General features: G+C 38.3%; 1 protein-coding gene and 1 pseudogene across 4 annotated transcripts; both read left to right on the top strand.

Moving 5' to 3' along the window:
- Positions 1 to 113: 113 nt before the first annotated feature.
- On the top strand, positions 114 to 27,838 carry TMEM59 (transmembrane protein 59). 4 transcript variants are annotated; one of them, XM_059374825.1, is made up of 9 exons: positions 114 to 396; positions 3,756 to 3,788; positions 4,798 to 4,903; positions 7,099 to 7,193; positions 9,635 to 9,787; positions 11,557 to 11,638; positions 12,455 to 12,539; positions 16,045 to 16,153; positions 27,198 to 27,838. In XM_059374825.1, exons 1-9 carry the CDS (start codon positions 208 to 210, stop codon positions 27,351 to 27,353), a joined length of 1,008 nt encoding a protein of 335 aa, XP_059230808.1. In that variant the 5' UTR covers positions 114 to 207; the 3' UTR covers positions 27,354 to 27,838. The 4 variants fall into 4 exon arrangements, with proteins under 4 accessions (XP_059230808.1, XP_059230810.1, XP_059230811.1 ...); XM_059374827.1 differs by having other exon boundaries at positions 116 to 396; positions 12,458 to 12,539; XM_059374828.1 differs by lacking the exon at positions 3,756 to 3,788 and having other exon boundaries at positions 117 to 396.
- LOC132001534 (heat shock protein HSP 90-beta-like) lies at positions 16,299 to 22,058 on the top strand (annotated as a pseudogene).

The raw sequence follows: 27,838 nt of genomic DNA, 5'->3' as shown, positions 1-27,838 counted from the left end.
TCCACCTCTTCCTGCCGTCCTAGAAGTTCTTAGACCTGGAGGTGGGGCGAGAGGCGGCAATTTTGGGCGGGTCAGGGCGGAGCTGAGGAGACGGCGGAGGCGGAAGCTGCGGCCTGAGGGGCGGGGAAGGGGCTGGCCCCGGAAGGCAGAGGAAACCCTGAAAAGAAAACAGCAACAAGCTGAGCTGCTGTGACAGAGGGAAACAAAATGGCGGCACCGAAGGGGAGCCTCTGGGTCAGGGCCCAGCTAGGGCTCCCGCCGCTGCTGCTGCTGACCATGGCCCTGGCCGGAGGCTCGGGGACCGCTTCGGCTGAAGCGTTTGACTCGATTTTGGGTGATACGGCGTCTTGTCACCGGGCCTGTCAGTTGACCTTCCCCTTGCATACCTACCCCAAGGTAGGTCCCGTCCGAACCCGGCTACGACCCTCCCTTGGCAGCCCATCTTTCCGCTCTCTCGCACTTGTGTCGGCTTGGGAACCTGGGTGTCGAATCCACACCCTTCAACTGCTGTCTCCCACCTGTGTAGCTCCTGTTTTCCTCCGTAATTCTACCAGCACCCCTCTCGTGCTGTAATTACCGGAAGTTTGTGCTGCATCGACCCTATAATAGACTGGGGACGCAGAGATGAGCGAGACGTGACCCATTTTCTCGGGCAGCTTGCGGGGTGGCAGGGAAGACGAGCACTCCGATGGGGAAGAGGATATAGAGGATTAATGCAGGGTCTTCACGTTCGAGGGGTGTCAGGGATGGTGGGGGGTAGGAGCGAATATGCAAGCCCACAAAAGGTTAGTTTATAACCCGTGTTTACCGAGCGCCTCTCTGGGCCGGGAGCGCACACGCTGTTGTGGGAGTCAGAGAAGCAGACAATTACACCGTGGTATGAAATATATTAAGTCAGACCTAGTAGTTGTGAGACGCACAGGAAGGGCTTTCCGCCTGTCTTGAATTACTGTGTGCGAGACGCTGCCACTAGGGCTTGGGGTGGCTTAGAGAAGAAGCAGTTAGGTTTCTGCGTTCAAAGAACTTAACCGTTCAGTGCAGAAGACAGAAGGAATTCGTGGCGCGGGTATAGAAATGAGACTGCCGGTGGGAGGTCAGGGTCCCAGTTTACCGAAGGGAGTGACCCTGCTTTCACTTCTCATTCGCCTGCGGTTGATGCCTTTCCTTTAATTCCATTCTGCTTCTCAAGTTTGGTTTTTTTTACCCCCAGCTTAGGAACTCTGTTTACTCCACATTCTAAATTGTGTGGTGACTCCCCACCCTTTCCCATATGTAATTTGGATATATGCTTCCTTCCCCCCACTGGCTTTTTTGGTAAGAGCTTTTGCTGTTGTTACTGGTCTTTTCCTCCTTGTATTTCCTTCATCTCTGTGCTGTTGGCTTAACCGTGTGACTAGCCCTCTTTGTGCTCTCAGACTACAATGGAACCACGAGGAAAAGGCCAGTGAACTTTAGGATGTTCCTTATTGGCAAATGTTTTCAGGTCTTTGAAATGAAAAGCTCTAAATGCTTTCACTTCCTATATGCCTGTTTACTGCAGGATTTTACATTGCATGGGGTTTATCAATTTTCAAGAAAAAGTGTAGGATATTGATTATCCTGAAATTTTCAGTCAGACACAAATTATAACAATCAGGAGAAAGAAATGAGAGATTCTGACATCCAGATTTCAATCAATGTGTATTGCCCTAAACACATTACTGTGTTCTCTACTTATAAATCTGTCATCATTAAGAAGATTGTATGATGAAACTCATTAAGATTTATTTGGCCTGACATTGAATGGAGGCTTGTTTTGTTTCCTTCTAGTGTTTGGTTGTGTTTTTTTTTCCTTTTTTGAGATTTTCCTAGCAAACTTGTAGTATGAGTCGGGATGCTGGGAGAATAACTAAATAATATAAACGTTTCTGGAAACTTCAGGCACTTTTTAAACATCCACTATTTAACAGTTTTTAACAATTGATATGCTATCTGTTAGTCATCTTTGCTTATTCATTAAAGCTGTTCTCCCCAGGAACTTGGAAGTCATTTGGCTTCCTGTATGTTAGATGGACTTAAAATTTATTAACTGTCTACTCTCTGTTCTCCAGTTTGATGAGAGATTTATACTCATTATCCCTTATTGTCACTACCATGCAAAGTAGGATTTTACAGTGGAGACTCTGAAAGGTTAAGTGACTTGCCTAAGGTCACATAACTAAGAGGTAGTGGAGTGGTAGGAATGCAGTCCTAAAACTGGCTATACTGTGCTGCCTTCTATTAATAAAGTTGTGTTGAAAAGACTTCGTTTACTTATTTCACTGATTTCTTTTGGCCCTCCAAGTTACTGTGCTTTGCAGTCAGGAAAAAGCAGTGTGTGTTACAAGAAATTAGATGAATTTACAAGCTCAAGTAACCTTTCGTCTGGTATTTGCAACTGGAAGATAGAAATCTCATTTTAATGGCTCTTTTTCAGAATGAATTATTTGTTGCAAGAAAGTAGAATAGCTGTTAGTAAGTGGTTATTTCAAAATTCCATTATAGTTACCATTTAGCTTTCCTCAAAAACGCAATTGCATAATTTGTCTGGATTCAAATACAAGAGACATGTGTTATTTTAACAACAAAGCTAATTAGAACCAACCTGGTCATTTTTAAAGAGTGTGGGCTCTGGAACCATACAAGCCTGGGTTCCATTCCCAGCTTCACTTTTACTCTCTGTGTATCTTTGCTGATCACTTAACTTCTCGAGACTTCATTTTGTCAACTGTAGTAAAAAACAACAACAACACCTCACACCTTACAGAGCTCGTGTGAGGATTAAAGGTAAAGTATGTGGCACTCTTAGCACATAAAACCAGTTCTGGGAAAGCAAATGCATATATTCTATAAATGGTATCATTGAAGTCCCTTTAGCTGGCATTTAGTTTGGTGGGGAGCACCATTTCCTTGTGCTCTAAATCAGAGGAGATACATTTAATATAAGCTTGCCAATCATTTGAGATACATAGAGCATGAAATATTTACTTAAAATAGTAATATTATCTAGTACATGAGACACTTAGTTGGAATAAGGATATGATTCTTAATAGCTACCAGTTGAGCCCCTACTCTGGGTTGGACATTGTATAATAACCTCAAGTGTTACCATGCTGTCTGGCACATTGTGGGTGCTCATTAAATACATTATTATTATGCCTATTTATTAGATAGTATAACATAATATTCATTTGTGGATATAAAGTGTATAATCCTTATCGTAATCAAGATTGATATAAGAGTATTGTCCCCATCTTACAACCAAGGAAACTGAGGCTGAGAGAGATTGTCACTTTGCCAAGATTGTACAGGACAAGTTGTGCAGCTGAGCTTTAAAGCAGGACTGATTCCTGGACCTAGGCTCTTTGCAGCATGCCATACTCTCTTTCGGAAATGGGGTTGGAGGGCTTATTGGCTTGGTTTAAGAAAAGAAAACCTACCTGAAAATGAAATGGCGTGCAATAGAGCTCATACTAATGAGCTCAAGCTTCCTCTGTGCAGTATAAGGAGATATGTGATGCTCCAAATACAATAAATGCAGCTAGAATTAAAGTCCAAAAACACTCTAGCTTCAGAATTCATAACACTTGTTTAATGTCAGACTGCAGCCATCTCCTCTGAATGGGTTGTTGCTGCTGAATACATCTCACTGATCCTTCTGCTAGAAAGAAATGCATACCTTTCTCTTCCATGGATTGCTAACTGGTATATGCACATGCTGTTTCCCTCCTTACTAGGTGCCCGCCAATTTGTACACAGTGGATCACACAGTAAGTTGAGGGGGCTCCCCCACATGTACTGGTTTGTGTTGAGTACTGTGTATTTCATCTAACAAAAGCCTGTTGAAGACATGGTTATTAGTCTTATTAAGCAGTTACCATTTTCCCGTAATGAAGAATCCTATCCTGAGCTCCCATAAATAGACAATGATGCCTGTAACTGTTGTTTTCTGTTTTTTAAAAAAATCTATTACCGTGATTAACACTACTACCATTTATTGAGCACCATCTGTGTCCCAGGCACTATACGAGGAATAGCTATGTTCTAGCATTACTGAGGGCTTTGGAGATACTTCATAGCTATTTCCCCTTCACGATGAGAAAACCGAGATTTAGATAGGTAGAGTCACTTGTGCAGCGTCACTCACCAGAACAGTTTTAATCCAGGTCTGGCTGATTCCAGAGGACTTTCCCATACACTGCACTGTTGCTCTTGTTTGTGTGTTCAGTTAAAGTAAGCCAAGTTTAAAAACGCCTTTCATGAAAGCATTTTTATAGATATATGCCTCAGTTTGTGGGGCCTTTATGGAACTATTTGCCATGTGAAGCTAGTTAGGATACTTTTTCCTGAGAAGCCAGATGAATTGTATAAATACTTATGTGGCAGAGGGATGCCATTCATCCTGAGGTCTTTGCTTACTCATTTCTACTTCTGTTAAAGTTCTGATTATGTCACTGTTATTTTTATTTTCAAATTTTTCCCACAACATGTAATCTTGGAATATGGGAAAAGGGTTTGGGTTTTTTTGTTTTGTTTTGTCTTTTCCCACTAAGCTTCTTTCTTGGGTATCACTTTTAAAATAAGAAACTAAAACCTCTTTATATGGCAAAGGTCTTGGGTATTACCTGGCTCCTATCGTATTTCTTGCTTTCAGTTATAAACTTTTATTGGACATTTTATAATAAACCCTACTAACTGTGTTTTCTTTTTGACCTTTTTTCCCCCCCAAGGGAAAAAGATTATTTTTTTGGTAATCCTCCTTCTTCTTGAACTCCCTAGGAAGAGGAGCTGTACGCATGTCAGAGAGGTTGCAGGCTGTTTTCAATTTGTCAGTTTGTGGATGATGGAATTGATTTAAATCGGACCAAAATGGAATGTGAATCTGGTAAGATCCTATGCTAACAGTATATATAGCATTGCAGTTTTTTGGGTTGTGTTACGCTTCTTATGTATTTTCCTCATAAGATGACAAGCATATTGTTTAAACTAATTTCTAGTTTAAACTAATCTCTAGTTATTACGAGGTTACAATTTTATCAGCTGCTGCCAGAAATTTCATGGACTGTTTTTTTTTTTTTAAGATTTTATTTATTTGACAGACAGAAATCACAAGTAGGCAAAGAGGCAGGCAGAGAGGGGATGGGGAAAGCAGACTCCCTGCTGAGCAGAGAACCCCATGCAGGGCTCAATCCCAGGACCCTGAAATCATGACCTGAGCTGAAGGCAGAGGTTTTAACCCACTGAGCCACTCAGGCACCCCAGATTTCATGGCCTTTAAATTTCATCTATAGGTTTCCCTGCTATATGAAAGTAGAGCATTCCTGTGAAACCTTTCCTAAGCCAAAATGGCATAGCATAAAGAAGCAATTACCATTACTTTACATGGAAAATTTTTTGAGTGTTCTCAGACCCAAAAAATAAGCTTTCTTAGGCTTTTCTGGTACCTTAGGACACATCTTGCTAAGAGGCTCAAAGTAAATCAAGATAAAACACAGAATCTCACAGACACTGTCAAAGCTATGGTAGCTTGCCTGCCCAGCACAGTTCCCAGAGAAGAAGCTTGGTGGTGCTGCCCTTGCTGCTGAGGAGCACGGGCTGCCTCTGTAATGGCTCACTGCAGAGCAAATGCTGAACTTTAAAGTTTTCGCCTTCTTTTTCATAAAAGCATGAATCCTCTTTGGATTTCTTTTGGTTAGCAAAAATAGGTATGAACTTCTGAAAAGTGGGGGCTGCTTCTCTTTGTTGAGCCAATGTTTATTTGGTACTGTGGGTAGGACACATTTGTGTAACCAGGCATTCGGTTTAAATGCAGTAGTAATTACCCTTCTCATAATTTATCGCTACCTTTTCAGTGGATAGTATAATTTTCTTAAGCCTTTCAATCATAGGCCAGTTGATTTAGCTCAGCGTTTTTTGGGTTTTTTTTTTTTTTTTAACTGAATCAGGCCTTTGACTCACTATTTAATAGTGTATTCTTTGTGGGTCATGCTGATAAAAGTAACCAGAGTCTGTCATCTCTTAAAACACTGTTCTTACCTTTTGGTGAAAGAGATGTGTTTAATAAAAGAAACCTGTAATCAAGACAAAATTGACATTTAACTTTTTAAAGAAACTATAGTGGAATTCTCTCCATTCATTACATTATGCTGCTTATTCAGTATAGCAGGAGGTGCCTTTGTCCCCACCACTATGCCAGGACTCCTATCTAGTCTCCTTGATATCATGACGTTATTTTTTAAGGGCTCAGTCTCGTAACTGGCCATCTTTATATGTGCATAATGCTGTTCAGTTTATTATCTAGCACCTTGGAGAAGTAGATTACAAATACGTGACTGGGTCGGAAAGAAAAAAGAAAAAATTGTTACAGTGGTAAAGTGTTCTATATCATAAGAAGGAACTGGCTCTGCTGAACTAAATGAAGAAGGTGTGCACCCATTTCAACTTTAGAATCCTGCTATAGGACATTTTCTAAGTTCAGGTTCTCAGATTTAGGGTGTTAAAACTGATTGCTTTGTTGGATTTTTCTTTGGCATGCAAATACCCTTGATTCTCATCCAAATCTTAAAGGTAATGTCACAGATCGGTGTAAATCACTAAAATACATTGTTTTGTTCTACTCCATGAAGCATGGTATTCCCATTTTAAACATATAGAAATCAACAGTTGAAGAGGTTGAACAGCACAGCCCAGGTCACATACACAACCAAATGTGTATGAAGCCAAAACTTCAGGATGCCAGACCAGTGTTTTTTCCACTTTGCAATCCTTAGTGATGAGGATCCCCTTATTTTGACCGTCATCATCTAGCCTGAGCCTGAGTGTGTAATCAGTAGATTTATACTGGAAACATCTGATGTGTGGGAGGTAGGAGATGCGAGGTTTATTAAAATAATAAATTTGCTACTATTATTGAATTTGAAAATTCATATCTATGAAATGCTTTTTAAGTATAAGAAATTTTTTTTTTTACAAAATGCCAAATCCCTTCTTTTCTATCCTTTCCCTTTTTCTTTCCTTCCCTCTTTCTCCTCCGTCTCTCTCTCTCTTTTTCCTTGTAATTTGACTGTTTTTCTCTTACAGCATGTACAGAAGCATATTCCCAATCTGATGAGCAATATGCTTGCCATCTTGGTTGCCAGAATCAGCTGCCATTCGCTGAACTGAGACAAGAACAAGTACGAAACAATACTGCCTTTCAGAATTGCCTGCTTAAATTGCACTGATTTGTATTGAAATGTTTATCGCCCACTAGATACTGTTTTAGTGTTATATTTCATAATTAGTTTTCAGCAAACAAATTAAATGTTTGCAGATAGAAAAGTCAGTTGCATAATTACTTTTGTATAATGCTTTGCTGTTGAAAGTTACGTTCATATCCATAATCTCTTTCGTATTTTCTCTCGGTCCAGTGATGATAATATCCCCATTTTGCATATGAAAAAACTGAGGCTCAGAGAATCAGTAGTTGACAGTCATTTTTTTTTCATCCCAGCTGCTGTTGCCTGAACTTAGATCATCATCCTTTCTCAGCTGTATTACTAAACTTGCAAACTATTTTTCCACTTCACCCCCCTCTAGTCCATCCTTCAGTATGTGTTCAGATATTTATCTTCTAAATGGAAATCTCATCATGTCATTCTCCTCTCTTATATACTTTAGGAGCTGCGCCCCCCCCCCCCACCCCGCCATTACATACAGGGTTAAGTGCAAACCACTTATCATGGGCTGGCTCCTGATTACCTCTCTTAGGTCGTCTCTTTTCCCCACCCCCCATACTCTATACTCCAGACATTCTGGATAAAGTTTGTTAATTTATTAACTTTTGTAGAGGAAGTACAGCTACATGGTATAGAACTCAGAAGGTAAAAAGAGTATATAGTGAAAAATCTCCTACTCCTGTATCTCCTGGCCATTCAGTTTTCCTCTTAATGTACCCAGGGTTACCAAGACAGATGTATTTTATGCATATACAAAGATGTATGTGCTCCTTTTTTAAAATACAAGTATACATAAATAATGTCAATTCATTCTGTTTTTCATTGTACAATCCACTGTGTGGATGAATCGTAATTTACTTAAGCAGTCTCTTTTTTGGAGATGTTGGTTGTTTCTAATCTTTTTCATTTATAAGTGATGTTGCATACTTTGCACATTTATATCTATAGAGTAGAATCACAGTACAATTGCTGAGCAAGAGGTATCTGTATTTTAATTTTGAGAAGTAGAGCAAAATTATCCTCTCTGGAATTTGTACCAATTTTTAAAATTGAGATGTAATTCACATGGTATAAAATTCACCCTTGTGAAGTATTCAATTCAGTAGTTGTTAGTATGTTCACAAAGCTGTGCAACCATCATCACTATCTAATTCCAAGCATTTTTATCACCCCAAAAAGAAACCCATACCCACTTTCCTTCTTCGCCTGACAATGTTCCACTTTTAATATATTTTAAATTTGTGTTTTCTTATGAGTAATGTTAAACATGTTTTCTAATTTTTAAGAACCATTTTTTTCTCTTCGTTGTATACATACTGAGTAGTTCTTAATTTTTATATGATGAGTTATTTCATGGTTTTGTTCCTTCTACTCCCCATCGTTCTATTGAATCCCCTTGATTCAGGGCAGGTGTCATTTCTTTTGTGAAGCCTTCTTAACCCCTTCTCATCCTGGTTTGGGTTAGGTGGCTTTCTTTATACATACGTATTACCCTATTTTTAACCTCTGTCCTATATAGATTACACGATTAAACACAGGTATATGTCAATGAATAAAATACATGTGGTCCCTGGTCTCCTGAAATATATAATCTCAGTGAATACCTGTTTGCTGAATTAATCAATGAAAAATCTCACAGCTGTTAGTGGGAAAATAGAATCATGAATATAGATCTTTTGATTCTATAATCTGATCTCTTATTCCATAATGCCTCTCTTTTGAAATATAGCAGAACCATAGCCATCCCTATAGTGCAGCACATGGTATCCCATACTTGTGCTCTAGAGAGGCCTACTGCTGCTAAGTAAATGAAAAGGTCAGAATTGGGGAGACATGATATCCATTAATGTTAAAATCAGTAGTTTACTATATATATTCAGCCCATAAGTACTCCCCTCACCCTGCCCTGCTATCAGATGTCTCACATTTGACGTATATATTCTTTTTGTTTGAGTTTTTTTCCTTCCCCTTTTCCACTGATGTTCATTATAGCATGATATATTTACATAAAAGCATTGAAGATGAGGAGAGTATAATTTGTCCCTCCCCCTTCAACCTCTTGAGGCCTTGCTAATCCTAAATTAATCAAATCTTAAGAGTCTTCACAATTTTGAAGATTCAAAATCTGATTCAAAAGTTTGTTATTCTGATAGAGGTGACAGGTAGTTTATAAATGTGTTTGGTGGCAAATTATAGTAGCCTGGATCTTAAGCTTTATCACAGTTTATTTGTGTAGGAAACTAAGAGTTTAATGCTAGTTATTGTGGTAGAATCACTTAACCTTTTTTACCTCTCCCAAGATTTGGGGAATGCTGATTAAGTTTGCTCTCTTGAATATAAATCTATAAAAATAATAGATTTCTCATGATTTAACTTTTTTTTTTTTTTTTTTTTTAAAGCTCATGTCTCTGATGCCAAAAATGCATCTACTCTTCCCTTTAACTCTGGTAAGGTCTTTCTGGAGTGACATGATGGACTCTGCTCAGAGCTTTATAACCTCTTCATGGACTTTTTATCTTCAGGCTGATGATGGAAAAATAGTTATATTCCAGGTAATAACTGTACTTCATAGATTCATTTAAATGCTGACAGTAGTTAAGTGTACATGTTTTAAATGAATGTCTTGGCATAGAGCGATATACATCATCAAATAATAATTACTGATTTGGCCTACATTAAAACATTGGGCATCAAGACACAGTGTGACTTCCTTCTGCCCATCAGAAGCCTATCTCAAGCCTGTTTTTCCTTATCTAATAAGAACTCTGAGTCTTCTAAATTTTATAGTGGTTAAATTGATAAAATGAAACCTCTAAATATGAAAGATAAAAGTAATGAATGTACTTTGACTATAAATAATGACATGAATATATAAATCACATATGAAAGAGCTCTATGACATAATTTTTAGTTTTTTTGCAGTGCTTTTCTTCATAACTCTTATAAGAGCTTGTTGAGAGGGACGCCTGGGTGGCTCAGTTGGTTAAGCAGCTGCCTTCGGCTCAGGTCATGATCCCAGCGTCCTGGGATCAAGTCCCACATCGGGCTCCTTGCTCCACGGGGAGCCTGCTTCTCCCTCTGATTCTGCCTGCCTCTCTGTCTGCCTGTGCTCACTCTCGCTCTCTCTCTCTCTCTCTGACTAAATAAATAAAATCTTAAAAAAAAAAAAAAAAAAAAAGCTTGTTGAGAAAGCATATTTGCCCCCCTCGAGAAGTAACTTTTCTCCTACCTCATTATTGACCATGTGATGTGATGATAATAACTTCTTTTCTTAAAGGTTCTTAGGCACTAGGTGTTTACATATCTTGTCTCAAATCTTCAAACACCTTCCTGAGGTTGTATTATCCCTCTTTTATTGATAAGGAAACCAAGAGTCTAACTTTTTGAGGTCACCCTGCCAGTAAGTAACAGAATTAGGCTTCAGACTCAGGTAACTTTCATTCCCAGGCTCATATCCCACCCTATCATGCTATCTTCCTTTTAATTTGGTAGTTAAATTCCTCAAATGTACCACAAACTATGTTGTGGCACTTTCTCTTAAGTAATAATTAAAGTAAACCTTTTAATTATTATTGCTAATAGAATGGCTCACTGTAAGGCAAGTATGTAATTCTTAGTACTACCCTGAGTCTTAGGTCGTCTATATATACCTTGGTAATAAGTAACACACAGAAGGATTTTCCTCTTTAAATTCATAATTTCTGTGTCCTAAAGCTAATTAGCCTAAAGCTTAAATTCAATCTCAGGGTGGACCCCTCATTTATTCCTAATTATATGTGAGATTAGCTTTGTTTCTCTCTTTGTATTAACTTGAGTGCAACTAGCCTGGAGAAACCCCTGCTCCAGAGGGTCTGTGCTATATGGAAGATGTGAAGTACGGAGTATTTAGCTGTAGTGTGTGAATTACTCATACTTAGGGAAGAATGGAATGTTTCAGATGAGAAAAATAGAGATAATAGGTGTTTAGCCCCAGATTTTGGCAGTCTGCTAGAATTAGAATTCATTTTTGCAGGGTATGCTATTTAATGCAGTATGTTATAATTTGTCCCTGTTTTTTAATTTTTTTTTAATGTTGTCAGAAAGTTAAACTGACTAAATACTTGACGATGCCAGAAATCTGTCTGTTTCTTTGCAAGGCACTGGATCTGATGTTTAGGAAGTGCAATTAAAATATATTGTGGCTAATGTGTTTTTTTTTTATACCAGACTTCTGTTACTTTTTCTCAATTTGAATGTTTATACAGATGATGTGTTATAGAACTTGTTACTGAGAAAAGCATAAGAAGTACAAATGGCTTAATTGCTTTCATTATCATTTTAGTCTAAGCCAGAAATCCAGTATGCACCACAGTTGGAGCCGGAGCCTACAAATTTGAAAGAATCATCGCTAAGCAAAATGTCCTGTAAGTTTCATTTCAAGTAGCTTGGGATAACAACATGGGCAAATCTGGTTGTGGTCTGGGATTGGTTGTATGATTGTTCTTACACTAATAGAAATTGAACAAATTATTTCTAAACAGTGGTTCTCAAACTTTAGAGTGCATTAGGATCTGGAGAGCTTGTTAAAACAGATTTCTGACCCTTACTTCCAAAGTTTCCAGTTTACTGGATCTGAGATGGGACCTGAAAATTTGCATTTCTAACAATTTCCAGATTTTGTTGATACTACTGGTTAGGGGACCATGCTTTGAGAATCAATATTCTAAAAACATGTAGCTTGCTTTGAAGGATATTTGACTATAGACTAATGAGGTATTCTCACATTTCCGATATGCTAACCAAATAGTGAAACTATCCCAAAAGTGTGAGTTCTTGTTCTATTTTTACTTCCATGCTAGAAATAAATTTTAACTTGTAGGAATGTAAAACATCAATCTAAAGCTGAGCTTACCTTTGAAAATGTGCTAGTTCATACCTTACTTTAGATACTGATTTCATTAACTTTCTAATTATTTTGTGATTAGATTGAAATTAAACAGAACGTTATTAAGCAGAAAGCAGCAATGTCAACAAGAATTTGAAAATAAAATAGGAAATCCATAATGTGGTAGAATATCTATTTGGTTGTTAACATGCTAGAGGAACTTGCATTCCTTATCAGGGCATCAGATTACACTTATAAAAGCAACTGGGTATCTATAGAGCCTATCTATCTAGGGGTAGTTTTGAGACCAGTTTTTGGGATACAGGATATCATAAATTGTACCTTGTTATTTCAGCAGATCTGCAAATGAGAAGTTCACAAACACATAGGAACTATCTTGAAGATGGAGAAAGTGATGGCTTTTTAAGATGTCTGTCTCTGTATGTATTCCTGTTTATTTATAAGTATAGGTGATAAAATCTGGCTTGTATCAGACAGATGCATTCCTTTTTATTGTTTTAAAATTATATTAGCTGCTCAAAAACAAAAAAATAATGTTTACATTTTTCCTACCAACTTGTATATTTTAGTTTGCTTAAAAGGTAGTACATACTACTATAATAAAACCCAAGTAGATAGTTTCTTTCACAGTACAGAAGCATTCTTGTTAAGATGCCCTGATTTATGTTAAGAAATATGCTTCTTCAGTTGTTTAAATTAAGCTTTAAAGTATGTCTGAATACTTTGGAGTTGGATTTTTGTTTTTAATCTTCGTGGGGAGAGTAGGGAGGGTAGGTAAGGGGTATAGATTAAGGAGAGCTTTGTATTCTGTCCTGAGGAATGTCAGCTCTGTATCAGGGATCCTTAAAGATGACAGCGGTAACGGGTACATTATACCCTCCTAGGAAGGAATATCAAGCCTTCTGAGAGTGAGGGGGGTTTTATTAAAATATGTATGCTTCTCCTCCTCCAAAGAGTTCTGATATGAGCTCTCCTCCTATGGACCCCCCCCACTCACCCCTCCAAAAAAAAAAAAAACCACAGAAAGGCAGTGGCCCACAGCACTTACTGATAATTCTTTACCGCATCAGATACAAGCCAAGTGTTTGAGTAGGGATGGTAAACAAATGCCCTTACAGTGTGTGTGCTCGCAGGTGTAATGCTGCAGTAGTCCAGACCACCTGCCTCCTGTACATTCTTACACTAGAAATAGTTTCTGGGGAGTCTGCTTCTCCCTCTCTCCCTCTGCCTGCTGCTCCGTCTACTTGTGCTCTCTCTCTCTTTCTCAAATAACTAAAAATCTTTAAAAAAAAAAAAAAGAAGAAAGGAAGAGTTTCTTGACAGGTTTTATCAGGTGTCAGCAGCATTATTTTGGCAAAATTAATTCCTTTTACCAAACAAAGGCTTTAAAGACTGGGTAAGAAAATGAGGGTTTAACTTTAAATTTTCCCTTCCTTTCCTTTCTAAATCTTGGCAGCATAATCTTTCTCTCTGGGGTATTTAGGATTTTTGGCAGTTTGATGGTCTCATGAAACCTAAGTAATCACTTAATCTTGAGTTACAATTTATTCTCAGTGCTGTACTACCTGGCAGCTTATTGTTGACTTATATCCTTTAGCACTTTGTCATTATATTATGTTCTTTTAAATCTAAGATTTTAAAAGTAATTTTGTAAATGGTTACTTTAGGAAATAGCTAACTTTTTAACTAGAGCTTTAACGCCTAGAAGTTTCTGTGTACAAACAGGAATTATAATAGCATTTTACATTTTAGCAAAAAATAACTTTTTTTTCAATGCTTTTTCCCTTCATTGAGCTCATTTGACTCTTAGAAAAGTACCCTGTGATAAGTAGGTGGGTCAGAAGTGAATTGCCCACCCATAAGATTATAGATCCACTACATCAAAGTTCAAACCTAGCTTTTTAAATGCTGCATCTTTTGCTTATCCTGTTCTGCCATAGGTGTCTATTTCCTGTAGGGTCATGAGTTCTTCATGGTGACATGCGAGATCACCTAGCCAATCAGTGGAATCTGGTCTTTTGACTCTTAACTGCAGTGCTTTTTATTGTGTACATAGCTGTTACAGAGATACCCTTAACTTCCACAGTGGAATTTGAGGACAACTCATTTTTTCACTTACACTTCTTTTCAGAGAGTCTCTTATATGCCAGGAACTGTTTCAGGGACTTGGAACCTAAAGAAAGATGTTCAGTGTCTGCCTCTCTGGAGTTCTCAAGTCTAGCATGGTAGAGACAAACATGGAAAACATGAACAAGCAGAGATGATTATTCTATATCATACATTCCTCTCATACGTAGTACAGAGTATTCCTTCAAAGGGAAGATTGACAGAGGGCATAGACGGAAGTCTTAATGACCAGAGATTTTTGTCAGTTGTAGCAGATTTCTTTAAATTTTTTTTCAGCTATGCTGGCTTCCTACTAAATATATGAGGTATAGAAATGTGTATGGAGAGTCAGGAGAATCAGAGACCAAACTAGGTGGACAGGAGCTAGATAGGAGCAGGAAAGTAATCATATCTAAGTATTGGGACAAGGGGTCCATGCAAAGGATAGAAGATCGGTTGGAGAGTTTGGTGAATCTTGCAAGCAGCTATGAATCTGGGTGAGGGACAAAGGGAACAAGAGGTAACGGAGACAGTTGAGAACCATAGGATTGTTTTGTTGTGGAAGTGGAAGAAACAGATGGACTCCAAAGTGAGCCCCAGTTTTCTGGCTTAACTAGTTGTTACTGGAATCCAAATGTCAAATATATCCTTCTTATTTCATGGAAATTCCTTAGTATTTGGGTTAGGGCTGGAATATATAAAGTGGGTGTTTTTTTCATTAAAAATATTTTTTTGCTCTCTTTCTGAATTGGAATACTTAAAGCATCATATAGGCGTTCCCTGTTTTTAGATGCAGTGCATTTTCCATTGTCTACCTCTTTTGCTGGGAGACAAATAATGACTGTGCATACCTTTTCCTTAGCATGTTCAAATGTTGGCAAACCATCAAGTGAGTGGGTTATGGTGGTAAGTATAGACCTTCTATGAGGTAGTATTGGATGAACGCAGATGTGAAAATCAGACTACCTGCAGTAATTGCCACAGTTTTTCAGAACTGGACTATTAAAGATTTAAAAATAGCTTGACTTTTTCCTATTCTTTAAATCTTAACCTATAGTTAGACAAAAAAATAGGTTTTTTGGGAGATTATGGGAAAAACTCTAGTTGCTAATCTTTGTAACCTCCCTGGTTTTCTGAGCCTGAAAAGAACCTGTTGACACTGACTTTCTGATGTTTTAAATGTAAGAAAAATATAACTATTTCTTTACTAAGATATGCTAGAATGGGTACAGAATGCCTCATAATAGATGTGCTCTTATAAATTGAAATGTAAGTAAATCTTAGCATATTAGTTGTTTGAAGTATTCTGGGGAAGCTAACTTCTAGAAGCCTGTTGTGAATCTTTTTATAAAATAAATGATCATTTCATAATGTATCTGTTCTATACCTTAAATCTTTGAAATACTGGGTTTTCTTAAAGCAAGTTTAACTATAGTGCCTTGCAAAATATGTATGACATATGAATAGCAGCATACAATTTATAGGACATTTGATTTACATTATCTCATTTAGTAATTAAAAAATAACTGACAATAATTTGCTTTACTTTTACATATTTAGCAAAAAGCCAGTATATCTGATTTTTTTTAAATTATAGAAGTGATAGCCATGTTACAGAAACTTGAGAAATGGAAGACCCTAATATAAAAGCTATTATGATATTTCCTTTTCTGAGTAAGTTTTTAAAATAGCTTTAAAGGTAGTACACGTGAAGGTTTATTTGTGTTATTAAAGTAAATGCATAAGGTTGATGACTTTCATTATTAAGAATTTGTTGTTTTATATTACGAAACTTTAACATGACTACCTATTTTTCAGTAACTCTGGGTGGATTTTAACCACGACTCTTGTCCTCTCGGTGATGGTATTGCTCTGGATCTGTTGTGCGACCGTTGCTACGGCTGTGGAGCAGTATGTTCCCTCTGAGGTAAATTTAACCCAAGCCCTTTGGCCATTTGAACACTGAACTGTGTGATTTGCCATTTTAAATGCCTAATTTGTTAACTGGAAAAACAAGGCCTCTCTACTAATGGAATGAGAGAAAATTAGGTGGTTTTAATCACACATGGAAAATGGCAGGTTTGCAGAATGAGAATGACTGTCACCAGTTTTCTGTGACACTAACTACTGGAGTGCCGAATATGTTGGCTGGTTTGAGTAATGTGTTTCTCACTCGCTGGTTTTCTGAGCCTGAAAAGAACCTGTTGACACCAGTTTCTAAAGTGATCTGTGAGAAGAAAGACTTGTAAAACTACTTAGAATTTTAAATTAATTGCCACAAATGTCAAGGAGTAATTGCTGCTTTAGGAGCAACAAGGCTGGAGTATTTGATTTTTGAGTTAATATGTGCTGATATCTAACTCCAAGAGAGATGGAAAACTCTTGTGACTTCCTTTGGTAATTAAAATTTAACTGGCCCAAGAAACCTAACCATGTAAAGGATTTTTGTGTTGGGAAAAGGCTATAATTTGGTGACTCAGCTTAGCTTTCAAGAAAAGAAAGTTATTTGTGTAACTAAATAGAGGATAATAATGTGTATGGACATCAAATCCAACTGAAATAAACTTTTGTTTTCTTGTGCTTCCAAAGTGTAATGGGAAAATATTTAAAAGAAGAAAGGAAAGAAATTAAAATAGAATCTACTAACAGATAGTTAGCATGTGCCTAGCATGGTGCTTGAACAATAGTCTTATCTTCATAGGGTTTAAAGATAGCTTTTTAAAGTAAAGTTTACATATGGGTAATGATTATGATAATATATTTCATGTTTTTTATTAAGATGCTATGTGATCTAAGCAGCTAGAAACTGGAACAGGATAACGTTGGTCACTAACATTTATAGAGTTCTTTAAACTTTATAAAATATTTTCATGTATCTTCCATATCCAGCAATACTCTAGAGCAGGTTTTGTCATTCACTTTAGAGATGAGTAAATACGCTTACTTCATCCAGGTGACTTCCTGGCTTTGCACAGCTGTGAAAGTATTGAGACTGGAATTCAGCTCATGTCTTTTGACTTGCAACTCCTGTCCTTTTCCTCTATACTCTTTCCTGTGGCTGATAAGATGGCACAAATAATAAATGCATAAAGTGTTAAGGAAAGCAGAGTCTGTGTGCTCATATTATCAGGAAGGGCTTTTGGATAATGAGGGTCTTGCTCTGAATTTCGAAAAATGGATAGTAAGGCATGGAATAGCAGAGAGAGGAGAGTGGATAATTTTCCCAATTATAGACAAGAATAAGCTATCAGGTGGGGTGCCTGGGTGGCTCAGTCGGTTAAGCTTCCAACTCTTGATTTCAGCTCAGGTCATGATCTTGGGGTCATGAGATCGAGCCCCAAGTCAGACTCCGTGCTGGATGTGGAGCCTGCTTAAGATTCTCTCCCTCTGGGGCGCCTGGGTGGCTCAGTGGGTTAAAGCCTCTGCCTTCGGCTCGAATCATGATCCCAGGGTTCTGGGATCGAGCCCCGCATCGGGCTCTCTGCTCTGCGGGGAGCCTGCTTCCTTCTCTCTCTCTGCCTGCCTCTCTGCCTACTTGTAATCTCTGTCAAATAAATAAATAAAATATATTTAAAAAAGATTCTCTCCCTCTGTTCTTCCTGACTCCCCTCCATGCTTGTGCTCTCTTTTACTCTCTTCTTGGGGGAAAAAAAAAAGAGAATAAGCTATCAAGGAAGGACTGTAAGGAATTGATGAGAAGAACTTCATTAGGAAATCAAATGGATAAAGTTAGACAGGATTGGGAAGAACTTTGAATTGTGAGAAGTATTAGAGAATAAGTAAATTTCTATAGAATTCATCTATTTATGATATGAATATACAGATAACAGACTCTTGCTGCATTATCTACTTGTGTTCTTGTTTAGTTTTGATACCTATATTTTTTGTTGTTCCTGATAAAACTAAAATTACTTATCTTACATGGGCATGTCTTTGCCTGTTACTTCCTTTTATAGAGAGCTGCCCTGTGCTCTCTATATCCTCATATTAATAAAGCCTTATTGACCCCCACCCATCCTGTGGTACTTCATTCCTTCCTTTTTGTATCAGCACAGTTCCTTTTCCTTACACCCCAGGTACCCCCTTGTCAAAGAAAGACTCTATAGAGATTGGTCCAGTTATTGTCAGGAAGGACTGGCTGACCGGCCTCAGGTGGAATTTACGTCAATCCACCACAACCTGAATCCTGGTCCCCAGGCCAACTGATTGATGTCAAGCACTTTCTCCCAGGCACTGTTCTGAGTGTTTTACCTGATTAGCACATTCAGTCTTTCAGTAACTTGTGAGATGGCTCTGTTATTATCCCCATTTTCCAGATACGAAATCTACAAAAGAGGGTGTACAATTGCCCCAGTATCACTTACCTAGGTATTCTCACTCCAAAGCCAGTAGTATGCTGAAGTCTCTTTAATTAGCTTGAAATCCTAAATAGGAGAGTTGATTATGTATTTCATTCAGGAGCTGATCTCCTATGTGCCCTCTTTGACACTAGGAAGATAGATACCAGCTGGACCATGTGGTTCATGTTTTGAGCCAGGGTCCTCAAATTTCTCTTATCCAAACAGTTATGGGCATTTCATGGTTTTTCCTCTTATCTCCTTACTCAACTTAATGGAAATGACCTCTTCTCATTGTGGTTTTGGTTATATCTTACAGACCTGGGGATCTTTCCCTTCCTTTCAGATGATTCTTGATTTTCTCTTCCTTCAGATGTTGTCACTGCTCTAAATTTTGTTTTGATTGTATAGGTTTACTTCTGTGAGAAATTATCTCCTATTTTTTAAGTTCTTTGGGGAAACACCTCACTGTTCCCACATATAGCTTAGAGCCTGTGATCATAAAACTTAAAGCATCAGCACTACACACGGTGTCCTGATGGCAGCTGTTATATTTCCCCAAGATATCTCCCCTAGATATCTTGCCCCTCTCTAGAACTCTGCTACATATCCTTAATAATCAAAATTATGGCTGCATCCTCAAAAGGCCTGTACTTTTCTAAGGAGATATGTTTTCTGGGAAAATGTATGGAAAACAGCCCCTTAGATTCACTGCTTTTAGGCTTTATTTTCTATGTGAAACCCCCTCTTGCTGGGTAATAATGTTGTTTCAACTGCTGTTTTTTAATTATAAAAATTCTGTGTACTTACTGTAGAAGTACACTTAAAGTACACATAAAGAAAAAAATCACTCATCATCCAGAACTATTATAGTATTTCCATTGTTTTTTTTTTTTTTAAGATTTTATTTATTCGAGAGAGAGAGAATGAAGGGAGAGAGAAGGAGAGAGAATCTGAGGTAGACTCCTGTTGAGTGCAGAGCCCTACACGAGGCTCAATCCCACAACTGAGAGATCATGACCTGAGCCAAAACCAAGAGTCTTGGATGCTTAACCAACTGAGTAGTGTTTCCATTTTAGTGTATTTTTTTTCAGCATAAATAATTTTAATACATACTAATATTTTGTTTTTTGTTTCAAAATATATTGCAGTATAAATACTCTGTCCCTGGTACTTTTTTCCTCTGTTTACTGTAAAAATAGCTGAAAACTTAGCATTGCAAAAGCTATGCAGTTTTCTTGGCTAAAATCCACCTATTTTTCACTTTCGTAAACATTTTCATTGATTTTATCATTGAAACATAAATTATTTTTTACCCCTTTCCTTAGTAACATGAGACTTCATTTTAAGTTTTAACAGGTATGATTCAGGTGTAAGCAATGTTATTTATATTTTGTTACATTACTTACATATATGATCCTGTGTGTTTGTAGGAAATCATGAGCCTGCTGAGAGAATGTGTGTCTCTTCAGTACTGACCTGGTATTTGGGAGCTCAAACATGAAATAGAACAAGTTTCTTTTCCAGTCACTACAAAGTTTAAAATGGTGGTGATAAAGATCCGGAGTGTGATCCTAGAAACATATGAGCAGCTTTGTTTTTCTTATTTAGGAAAGCTCTGTAATAATTCCTTTTAGCCTGCTTTTTGCACATAGTAAGTACTCACCATATATCATTTGATTGTAATGACCAGGAAAAGGTGGCAAAGAATTTCATCTCTTTGGCTGATTTTATAGTCTTTTTTCTTTCTTTCTTTCTTTTTTATTTTTTTTTTTTTAAGATTTTATTTACTCACCTGCCAGATAGAGATCAGAAGTAGGCAGAGAGGCAGGCAGAGAGAGAGGAGGAAGCAGGCTCCCCACCTAGCAGAGAGCCCAACGCAGGGCTCAATCCCAGGACTCCAGGATCATGACCCGAGCCAAAGGCAGAGACTTTAACCCCTGAGCCACCCAGGCGCCCCTCTTTGGCTGATTTTAAAACAGTTTCATTTTCGAGTGACTTGACTTATAAAGGCTTATTCTCTTTTCTGTACTTTTTCATCAAAATGACTTTTTGATGTCATTTTTGAAGCTTTATGGGATGACACTTGGTCTTCTTGAGCTATCTATTTAGGATAAAGAGTTGTCATTCGTACTAGTCTTCATCGGGCAGCTCAGACTTGACATGTGAGAACAGGATGCAGCCATATTGGATATTTCTTCCTGAAGATGAGGCAGAATATGCTATTGTAACAGGCGATGATATAGATGCTTCCTCGGTGTTATCTCATCATCTGTGCTTCTTTTTTTCTTATTTATCAAGATCGTGAGCCTCTGATTTCACGTGGTCAGTTAAAAAGGGTTTTAGTTCTCTTGAGCAACTCCCGTGCAGCCTGGTTTCAGCATGAGCTGGACATAGTCCCTGCCCGCCCTGGTCTCTAGTGGTTGCAGCTCCTCTCCCTCGCAGTGCCTGAGCAAGTGCACCATGGAGAGAGCAGGAAGTGGAGACTTACCTTCTAGGCATAAATTGTCCAGTTTATATTTCTTGTCACCAATGCCTTCTGTTCCAACAAGGAAGTTTTCCTTTGGGAATTGATCAGTAATTCTTCTTATGTCTTAGACAAGATTCTCTATCAGAGCCTGACAGACCCTTCCAAGTTGGACAGTGTTAAAAACTGAACACTGACATTCCCAACCCCTAGGAGTACACCCTGACTCTGGTCGATACAGTCCTTTACATAACCAAAGATGACCTCATAAGTAATTTGGGATGCAAATTTGGGATGAAAATAATTTGGGAACCGTTGCCAAGTCAGGTATTAAAACATTTATGGAGTCTCTTTAGGCTGGTGCAGACCTCTCCGTGACCGGACAGTTTGGTGTTGGCTGTTATTCTACCTCCCTGGTGGCAGAAAAAGTGACTGTGATCACAAAGCATGGTGATAATGAGCAGTATGCCTGGGAGTCTTCTGCTGGGGCTCCTGCACTATGCATGTGGGCCATGGTGAGCCCATTGGCTGGGCTGCCCAAGTGGTCCTCCACCTTCAAGAGTACTTGGGAGAGGCTGGTCAAAGAAGTGGTCAAGAAGCACTCACAGTTCATAGGTTATCCCATCACCCTTTATTTGGAGAAAGAATAAGAGAAAGAAATCATTGATAAGGCAGAGGAAGAGAAAGGTGAGAAAGAAGAAGAGAAAGATAATGAGAAACCCAAGACAGAATATGTGGGCTCAGATGAGGAGGATGATAGAAGGAAGGACAACAAAAAGAGAAGAAAGAAGATAAAGAAGAAATGTATTTATCAGGAAGAACTGAACAAGACTAGGCCATTTGGACCAGAGACTCCAATGACATCACCCAGGAATAATATGGAGAGTTCTACAAGAGTCTTACCAATAACTGGGAAGACCACTTGGTAGTCAAGCACTTATCTCTAGAAGGTGAGTTGGAATTTAGAGCATTGCTATTCATTCCCTCTTGGGCTCCTTTTGATTTTGAGAACAAGAATAAAAAGAACAGTATCAAACTCAGTATGCTGTGTGTTCTTCATGGACAGCTGTGATGAGCTGACATGAAAGTATCTCAGCTTCTTCTATGGCTGTCATTGACTCTGAGGATCTACCCCTGGACATTGCCTGAGCAACAGAGCAAAATCTCTAAGGTCATTTGCAAAAATACTGTGAGCATGTACCTTGAGCTCTTTGAGTTGGCAGAAGACAAGAACTATATAAAAAATTATATGAGGCAATCTCTAAAAATTTAAAAGCTTGGAACCCATGAGGACTTGACTAACTGGCAACACCTCTCTGAGTTGCTATACTGTCACATCTCCTTTATGTCAGAGAGGAGAGGAGAGGACTTGTCTCTCATGAAGGAGACCCAGAAGTCCATCTGTTACGTCACTGGTGGGAGCAAGGAGCGCGTTGTTACCTCTGTTCTTCTTTTTTTTTTTTTTAAGATTTTTATTTATTTATTTGACAGACAGAGATTACAAGTAGGCAGAGGAGATAGGCAGAGAGAGAGGAGGAAGCAGGCTCCCCGTCGAGCAGAGAGCCCGATGCAGGGCTCGATCCCAGGACCCTAGGACCATGACCTGAGCTGAAGGCAGAGGCTTTAACCCATTGAGCCACCCAGGTGCCCGTCACCTCTGTTCTTGATGACCACATGCAGAAGCAGGGCTTCAGGGTAGTTTAGAGGACCGAGCCCTATTGACAGGTACTGCATGTAGCATCTCAAGGAGTTCGATGTGAAGAGTCTGGTCTCTGTTAGATGGGAGAGCGTGGAGCTACCTAAGAATGAAGACGAAAAGAAGAAAATGGAGGAGAGCAATGCCAAGTATGAAAACATCTGCAAATACATGAAAGAAATCTTAGATAAGGGGTGCCTGGGTGGCTCAGTTGGTTGGACGACTGCCTTTGGCTCAGGTCATGATCCTGGAGTCCCAGGATCGAGTCCCATATCAGGCTCCCAGCTCCATGGGAAGTCTGCTTCTCCCTCTGACCTTCTCCTCGCTCATGTCCTCTCTCACTGTCTCTCTCTCAAATAAATAAATAAAATCTTTAAAAAAAAAAAAAAAAGAAAGAAATCTTAGATAAGAAGGTGACCATTTCTGGGCACCTGGGTGGCTCAGTCAGTTAATCATCCAACTCTTGATTTTGGCTCAGGTCATGGCCTCAGGGTACTGGGATTGAGCCTGCATAAGGGAGTTTGCTTGAGAATTCTCTCTCTCTCTCTCTCTCTCTCTCTCTCTATCAAATAAATAAATCTTTAAAAAAAAAGGGGGGGTGACAATTTCCAGTGGACTTAGGTCTTCACCCTGCTGCACTAACTAGCACCTAACCTTGGACAGCTAATACAGGAGATTGGGAAAGCCCAGGCACTTTGGGATAACTCGACAATGAGCTGCAGGATGGCCAGAAAGCCCCTGGAGCTCACCCTTGCCCGCCCCATTGTGGAGACACGGCAGCAGAAGGCAGAGGTCAACAAGAATGATGAGGTTGTCAAGGACCTGGTGATGCTGGTGTTTGAAACTACACTTCTCTCTTCTGACTTATCACTTGAGGATCCCCAGACCTACTCCAGCGGCATCTGCCTCATGGTCAAATTAGGCCTTGGGCATTGATACAGATGAAGTGACAGCACAGAAACCCAGCACTGCTCTTCCTGATGAGATCCTCCCACTTGAGGGTGATGAGGATACCTTTCTTGTGAAACAAGTAGATTAGGAGTTTCTACCTACAGACCTTGTGCCTTCTGTATAGTGTCCCCATGGCTTCCCCAGTGGCCTTCGGTGGCCCTGGCCCACCTGGTTCCCTCTGCTGATTCCAAGTGGGTTTTTTCCTTCTGTCTTTCTAAGTCAGGACACAAGGGCCTTGAACATCTGACATTGGGTTTGGATGTGTATTGTGGGGTTTTTATTCATTTTGTTCGGAATTAAAGTATGTGAAATAAAGAAGACGCAGTTTTATACAAATAAAAAAGAAGGGTTTTGGAAGGTTCCTAATAACATTCACATTAGTAAATCCCATACGTTGAATAACTGATGGTCACATATGTGAATAACTTACTATGTGCCAGGCTGTGTTCAGGGACAAGAGATAAAATTGAGATTATGATGATCAAGGTGGAACAAAGTGAAATGACAAAGGTTCCCAAGACTCAGGAAGTAGGGTGAATATGTCTTAAATTGTAATAAGCATTATTTTCTTTGTCTTAAAGAAAAAAAGACCAAGAACCTTGCTGTTCAGAAGTGTTAAGTCTGCTAAAAGAGTCAGAAAATTAGAAAACAACATACTTTCCACGGTTTTCAAATCCAAATTCTGTTAAGAAACTTGAGTTTTAGAGATTTAAGCAGCTTATCTAAGATCATTTAACTGGTTAGTGGCAGAACTAGGCTTAAAGCCCAAATACATATTTACTAATTTTTTAACTTTTAAAAGTAATACGTGTGGGGTACCTGAGTGGCTCAGTCGTTAAGCATCTGCCTTTGGCTCAGGCAACAATCCTAGGGTCCTGGGATCAAGCCCCTCATCAGGCTCCCTGCTCAGCAGGAAGCCTGCTTCTCCCTCTCCCACTCCCCCTTCTTGTGTTCCCTCTCTTGCTGTTGCTCTCTCTCTCTCTGTCAAATAAATAAATAATCTTTAAAAAATAAAAGTAACACATGTTCCTTAATTGTCTTCTTTTTCTTCACTTCTCAGGTAAACCAGTTAGTAGTTTAAGCAATTTTTCTAATTACCACATTTTAATTTTATCTTCTGTTTTTTGTTTTATCAACTTTAGACATTATCTAAGGTCTTCCTACTGAAGGATGAGGAGCTTGGTTCGCTCATACTGTTTCCCACATCACCTTCATCTCTGCACATTCTGGTTTTTATAATGTAAATTTTGTAGACTTTTAGTGATCACTTTATAAATTTCAATTGACTCCTTATTACTTCCTTTCCTTCCCTCTTCTCATACTCTTGATCTTAATTTTCATTAGTTATTATGACCCTTGACAATAAAATGCAGATGTTAGTTCTTCTGTATATATAATTCAGTGCTTTGCTACAGGTTGACTTGAATAATTAAAAGCCAATAACCAGCATTTACAGCATTATGATTATGTAAATATTCAAAACAGAACCAGATACAGTGATGAATAGAGTCACATTCAAGCAAATAGATCCTGAATTACTTAAAATTTTCTCAAGAGAATCTTGCAACTATCTCTGCTTAATGGAATCTTTTTTCTTTTGTTGCTAGCCTTTTTCCCATTTTCTAAGTCATCTCAGCTGCTTCTGTTTGTTGTATTCTGTGTGTTTTGCTTTCTTGAACTACTTTTGCTGGAGCACTTTCTTAAATAATTTTTTTCATAAAGGATGCTTGGGTGGTAACTTACAAAGTTAATATTATTGAAAATCTCTGTTGTACCCTTGTTATTAATTGGTAATTTGAGAATGCAGAATAGACACAAAGTCGGTATACATACTACAGATTATCCAAATGCTCCCATTCATTTCTCTGCACACATTTTACACTTTCTTCCTGCTCTAGATAGCTTCTTCCATGTCAGTGTTTGAAATTATACAACAGTTCCCGGTTGCCGTTCAAAGGTCTTTAAATGCTTTTAGGTAAATTTCCGAAAGTTTTTCTTGCCCATTGTCCCAGAGCAAATGATCACATGCTAATTCTGAGTTTTAAGGAGGCCACGTTATATCAGATTTATGTCCAATCCATCAACCGCTGAATTTGTCTGAAAGATATTCCCTTACTGGGAAAGTATAAGGTACTGGGCTGCCTCTTTGTTGCAGAATAGTTGTTGGCTTGAAAAATTGGCAGCAGGGACGCCTGGGTGGCTCAGTTGGTTAAGCAGCTGCCTTCAGCTCAGGTCATGATCCCAGGGTTCTGGGATCGAGTCCCGCATCGGGCTCCTTGATCGGCAGGGAGCCTGCTTCTCCCTCTGCCTCTGCCTGCCTCTCTGTCTGCCTGTGCTCACTCGCTCTCTCTCCCTCTGTCTGTCTCTGACAAATAAATAAATAAAATCTTTAAAAAAAAAAAAAAAAGAAAAGAAAAATTGGCAGCAGACCACATCTGAAACGTGTTTGAGTCAGCATCCATCACAACAAGCACTTTTAGAACATTTTCTTTACACCAAAAAGAAAGCTCGTACTCAGTCGTAGTCACTCCCACTGCCTCCCAAGGACCACCACAACCACCCTGAGCCAAAGATACCCAAAATGTGGTCTCTCATGACCCTTTGTACTTCGTATGATGTGGTGAGGGTTCATCTGTGTTGTAGCATGTAGTGGTACTGGTAGATACTTAATCTCTTGAAAGTGTTCTTTATTCAGCATCTTTGAAAAAATACTTTTCCAATATCAAGTACTTCTAGGTAGTTTTTACCTCTGTCAATCATGTCAGCACTTCAGTTTTTAATTGATAGATTCAGAGATTTGTTGCTTTGTGAGTTAATGAAATCTACCTATTCCCTAGTAAAAACTTTTCACTTTGCTTTTTGGCCTTTGGGAGATAGACCTAATCCAAGTAGACCTACTTTCAAAAGATGTTAGACATTACTGTTATACTCGAGGAAGTTTTATGCTATTTACCTTGATTCTGTTTTATGTTTTCATCCTTCTGTTGTAGTATTTTCTTAGATATGATAGAAATAATTTGAGGAGCTTTTATGTATTTATGAAGAGACTTATATCTGTTGTTGAAGTGTTTCATGTATATTTTTTGTTCTACTCATAGCCTTTTGAAATATCTTTTTCCAGTGTGTTAAGTCAAAACTTAGCCCAAATCATTTGATCACTTGTTCAGAGAGCTAAGGATCTTAAAGGAATTGATCACCTAACACATCAAACATCCAGCATTAGTGTTCTTGGTTGGCCCACACTAACTCCATTTAAACCTGAGCATTCTTGATACTTAGTTATTATATTTCTAAGTATTTTAAGTTGGGACATGTGGAAAAGTTTTCTTTGGCCATCCGTTGGGAGCTGAATCATGTATCAGTAACACTGAGTAAAAGTATTCTTCATTCTTGAAATGTCTGTATAGAATTTTTGTTTTTGTTTTACCAAATACCTGTAGATTAAATTGTTATTTGAAGACATACACATAGAGGTTCTTAACTATTCAAATTGTTAATGTGCATTGATTTTCTTTTGCAGAAGCTGAGTATTTATGGTGACTTGGAATTTGTGAATGAACAAAAGCTAAACAGATACCCGTCTTCTTCTCTTGTGGTTGTTAGATCTAAAGCTGAAGACCACGAAGAAGCAGGGCCTCTACCTACAAAAGTGAATCTTGCTCATTCAGAAATTTAAGCTTTTTTTTTTTTTTAAAGTAAGGGTAATAGACATCTAAATTTTCATTCCTCATAGAGCTTCTAAAGATGGTTTCATTGGATAGGTCTTAAAAAATCACTATAAAATGCAAATAAAGTTACCCAAATCTGTGAAGACTGTATTTGCTGTAACTTTATCTGTAATTTCTTTTCTAGTAATTTAAGAGACGGATATTTGGGATTGCATTTTTATTTTACTAATATCTGTAGCTGTTTTATTATTTACATTGTTTTTGTTTGTTTTCTTTCTTAGCCAAATTCTGTGAGCTGATCATTGCTCTTCCCCACCTCCTGCCATAATACTGTCTGTCACCTTAATTAATAAACTCAATACTCGATAGGATTTGATGCTTTTGCTCAGAAATGGCCCACAATGTGTATTTTGAAATTTAGCAGGAAATGCCCTTTAATGACACTACACTTTCAGTTGTATTGACTGAAATCATTAAAATTTTATTTGAATAA

Source organism: Mustela nigripes, chromosome 14 (assembly GCF_022355385.1).
Source record: "Mustela nigripes isolate SB6536 chromosome 14, MUSNIG.SB6536, whole genome shotgun sequence".
NCBI classification, from domain to species: Eukaryota; Metazoa; Chordata; class Mammalia; order Carnivora; family Mustelidae; genus Mustela; species Mustela nigripes.
This window is presented reverse-complemented; position numbering and strand designations above follow the sequence as displayed.

What these genes read in the sequence shown, in the direction of transcription:
- TMEM59 (XM_059374825.1), top strand. Translation starts at nt 208, where the DNA reads ATGGCGGCACCGAAGGGGAGCCTCTGGGTCAGGGCCCAGCTAGGGCTC. An exon ending in CTGAACTGAGACAAGAACAA is followed by an intron (nt 7,194 to 9,634) that starts GTACGAAACAAT and finishes TTTTTTTTAAAG; the next exon opens with CTCATGTCTCTGATGCCAAA. An exon ending in AGCAGTATGTTCCCTCTGAG is followed by an intron (nt 16,154 to 27,197) that starts GTAAATTTAACC and finishes TTTCTTTTGCAG; the next exon opens with AAGCTGAGTATTTATGGTGA.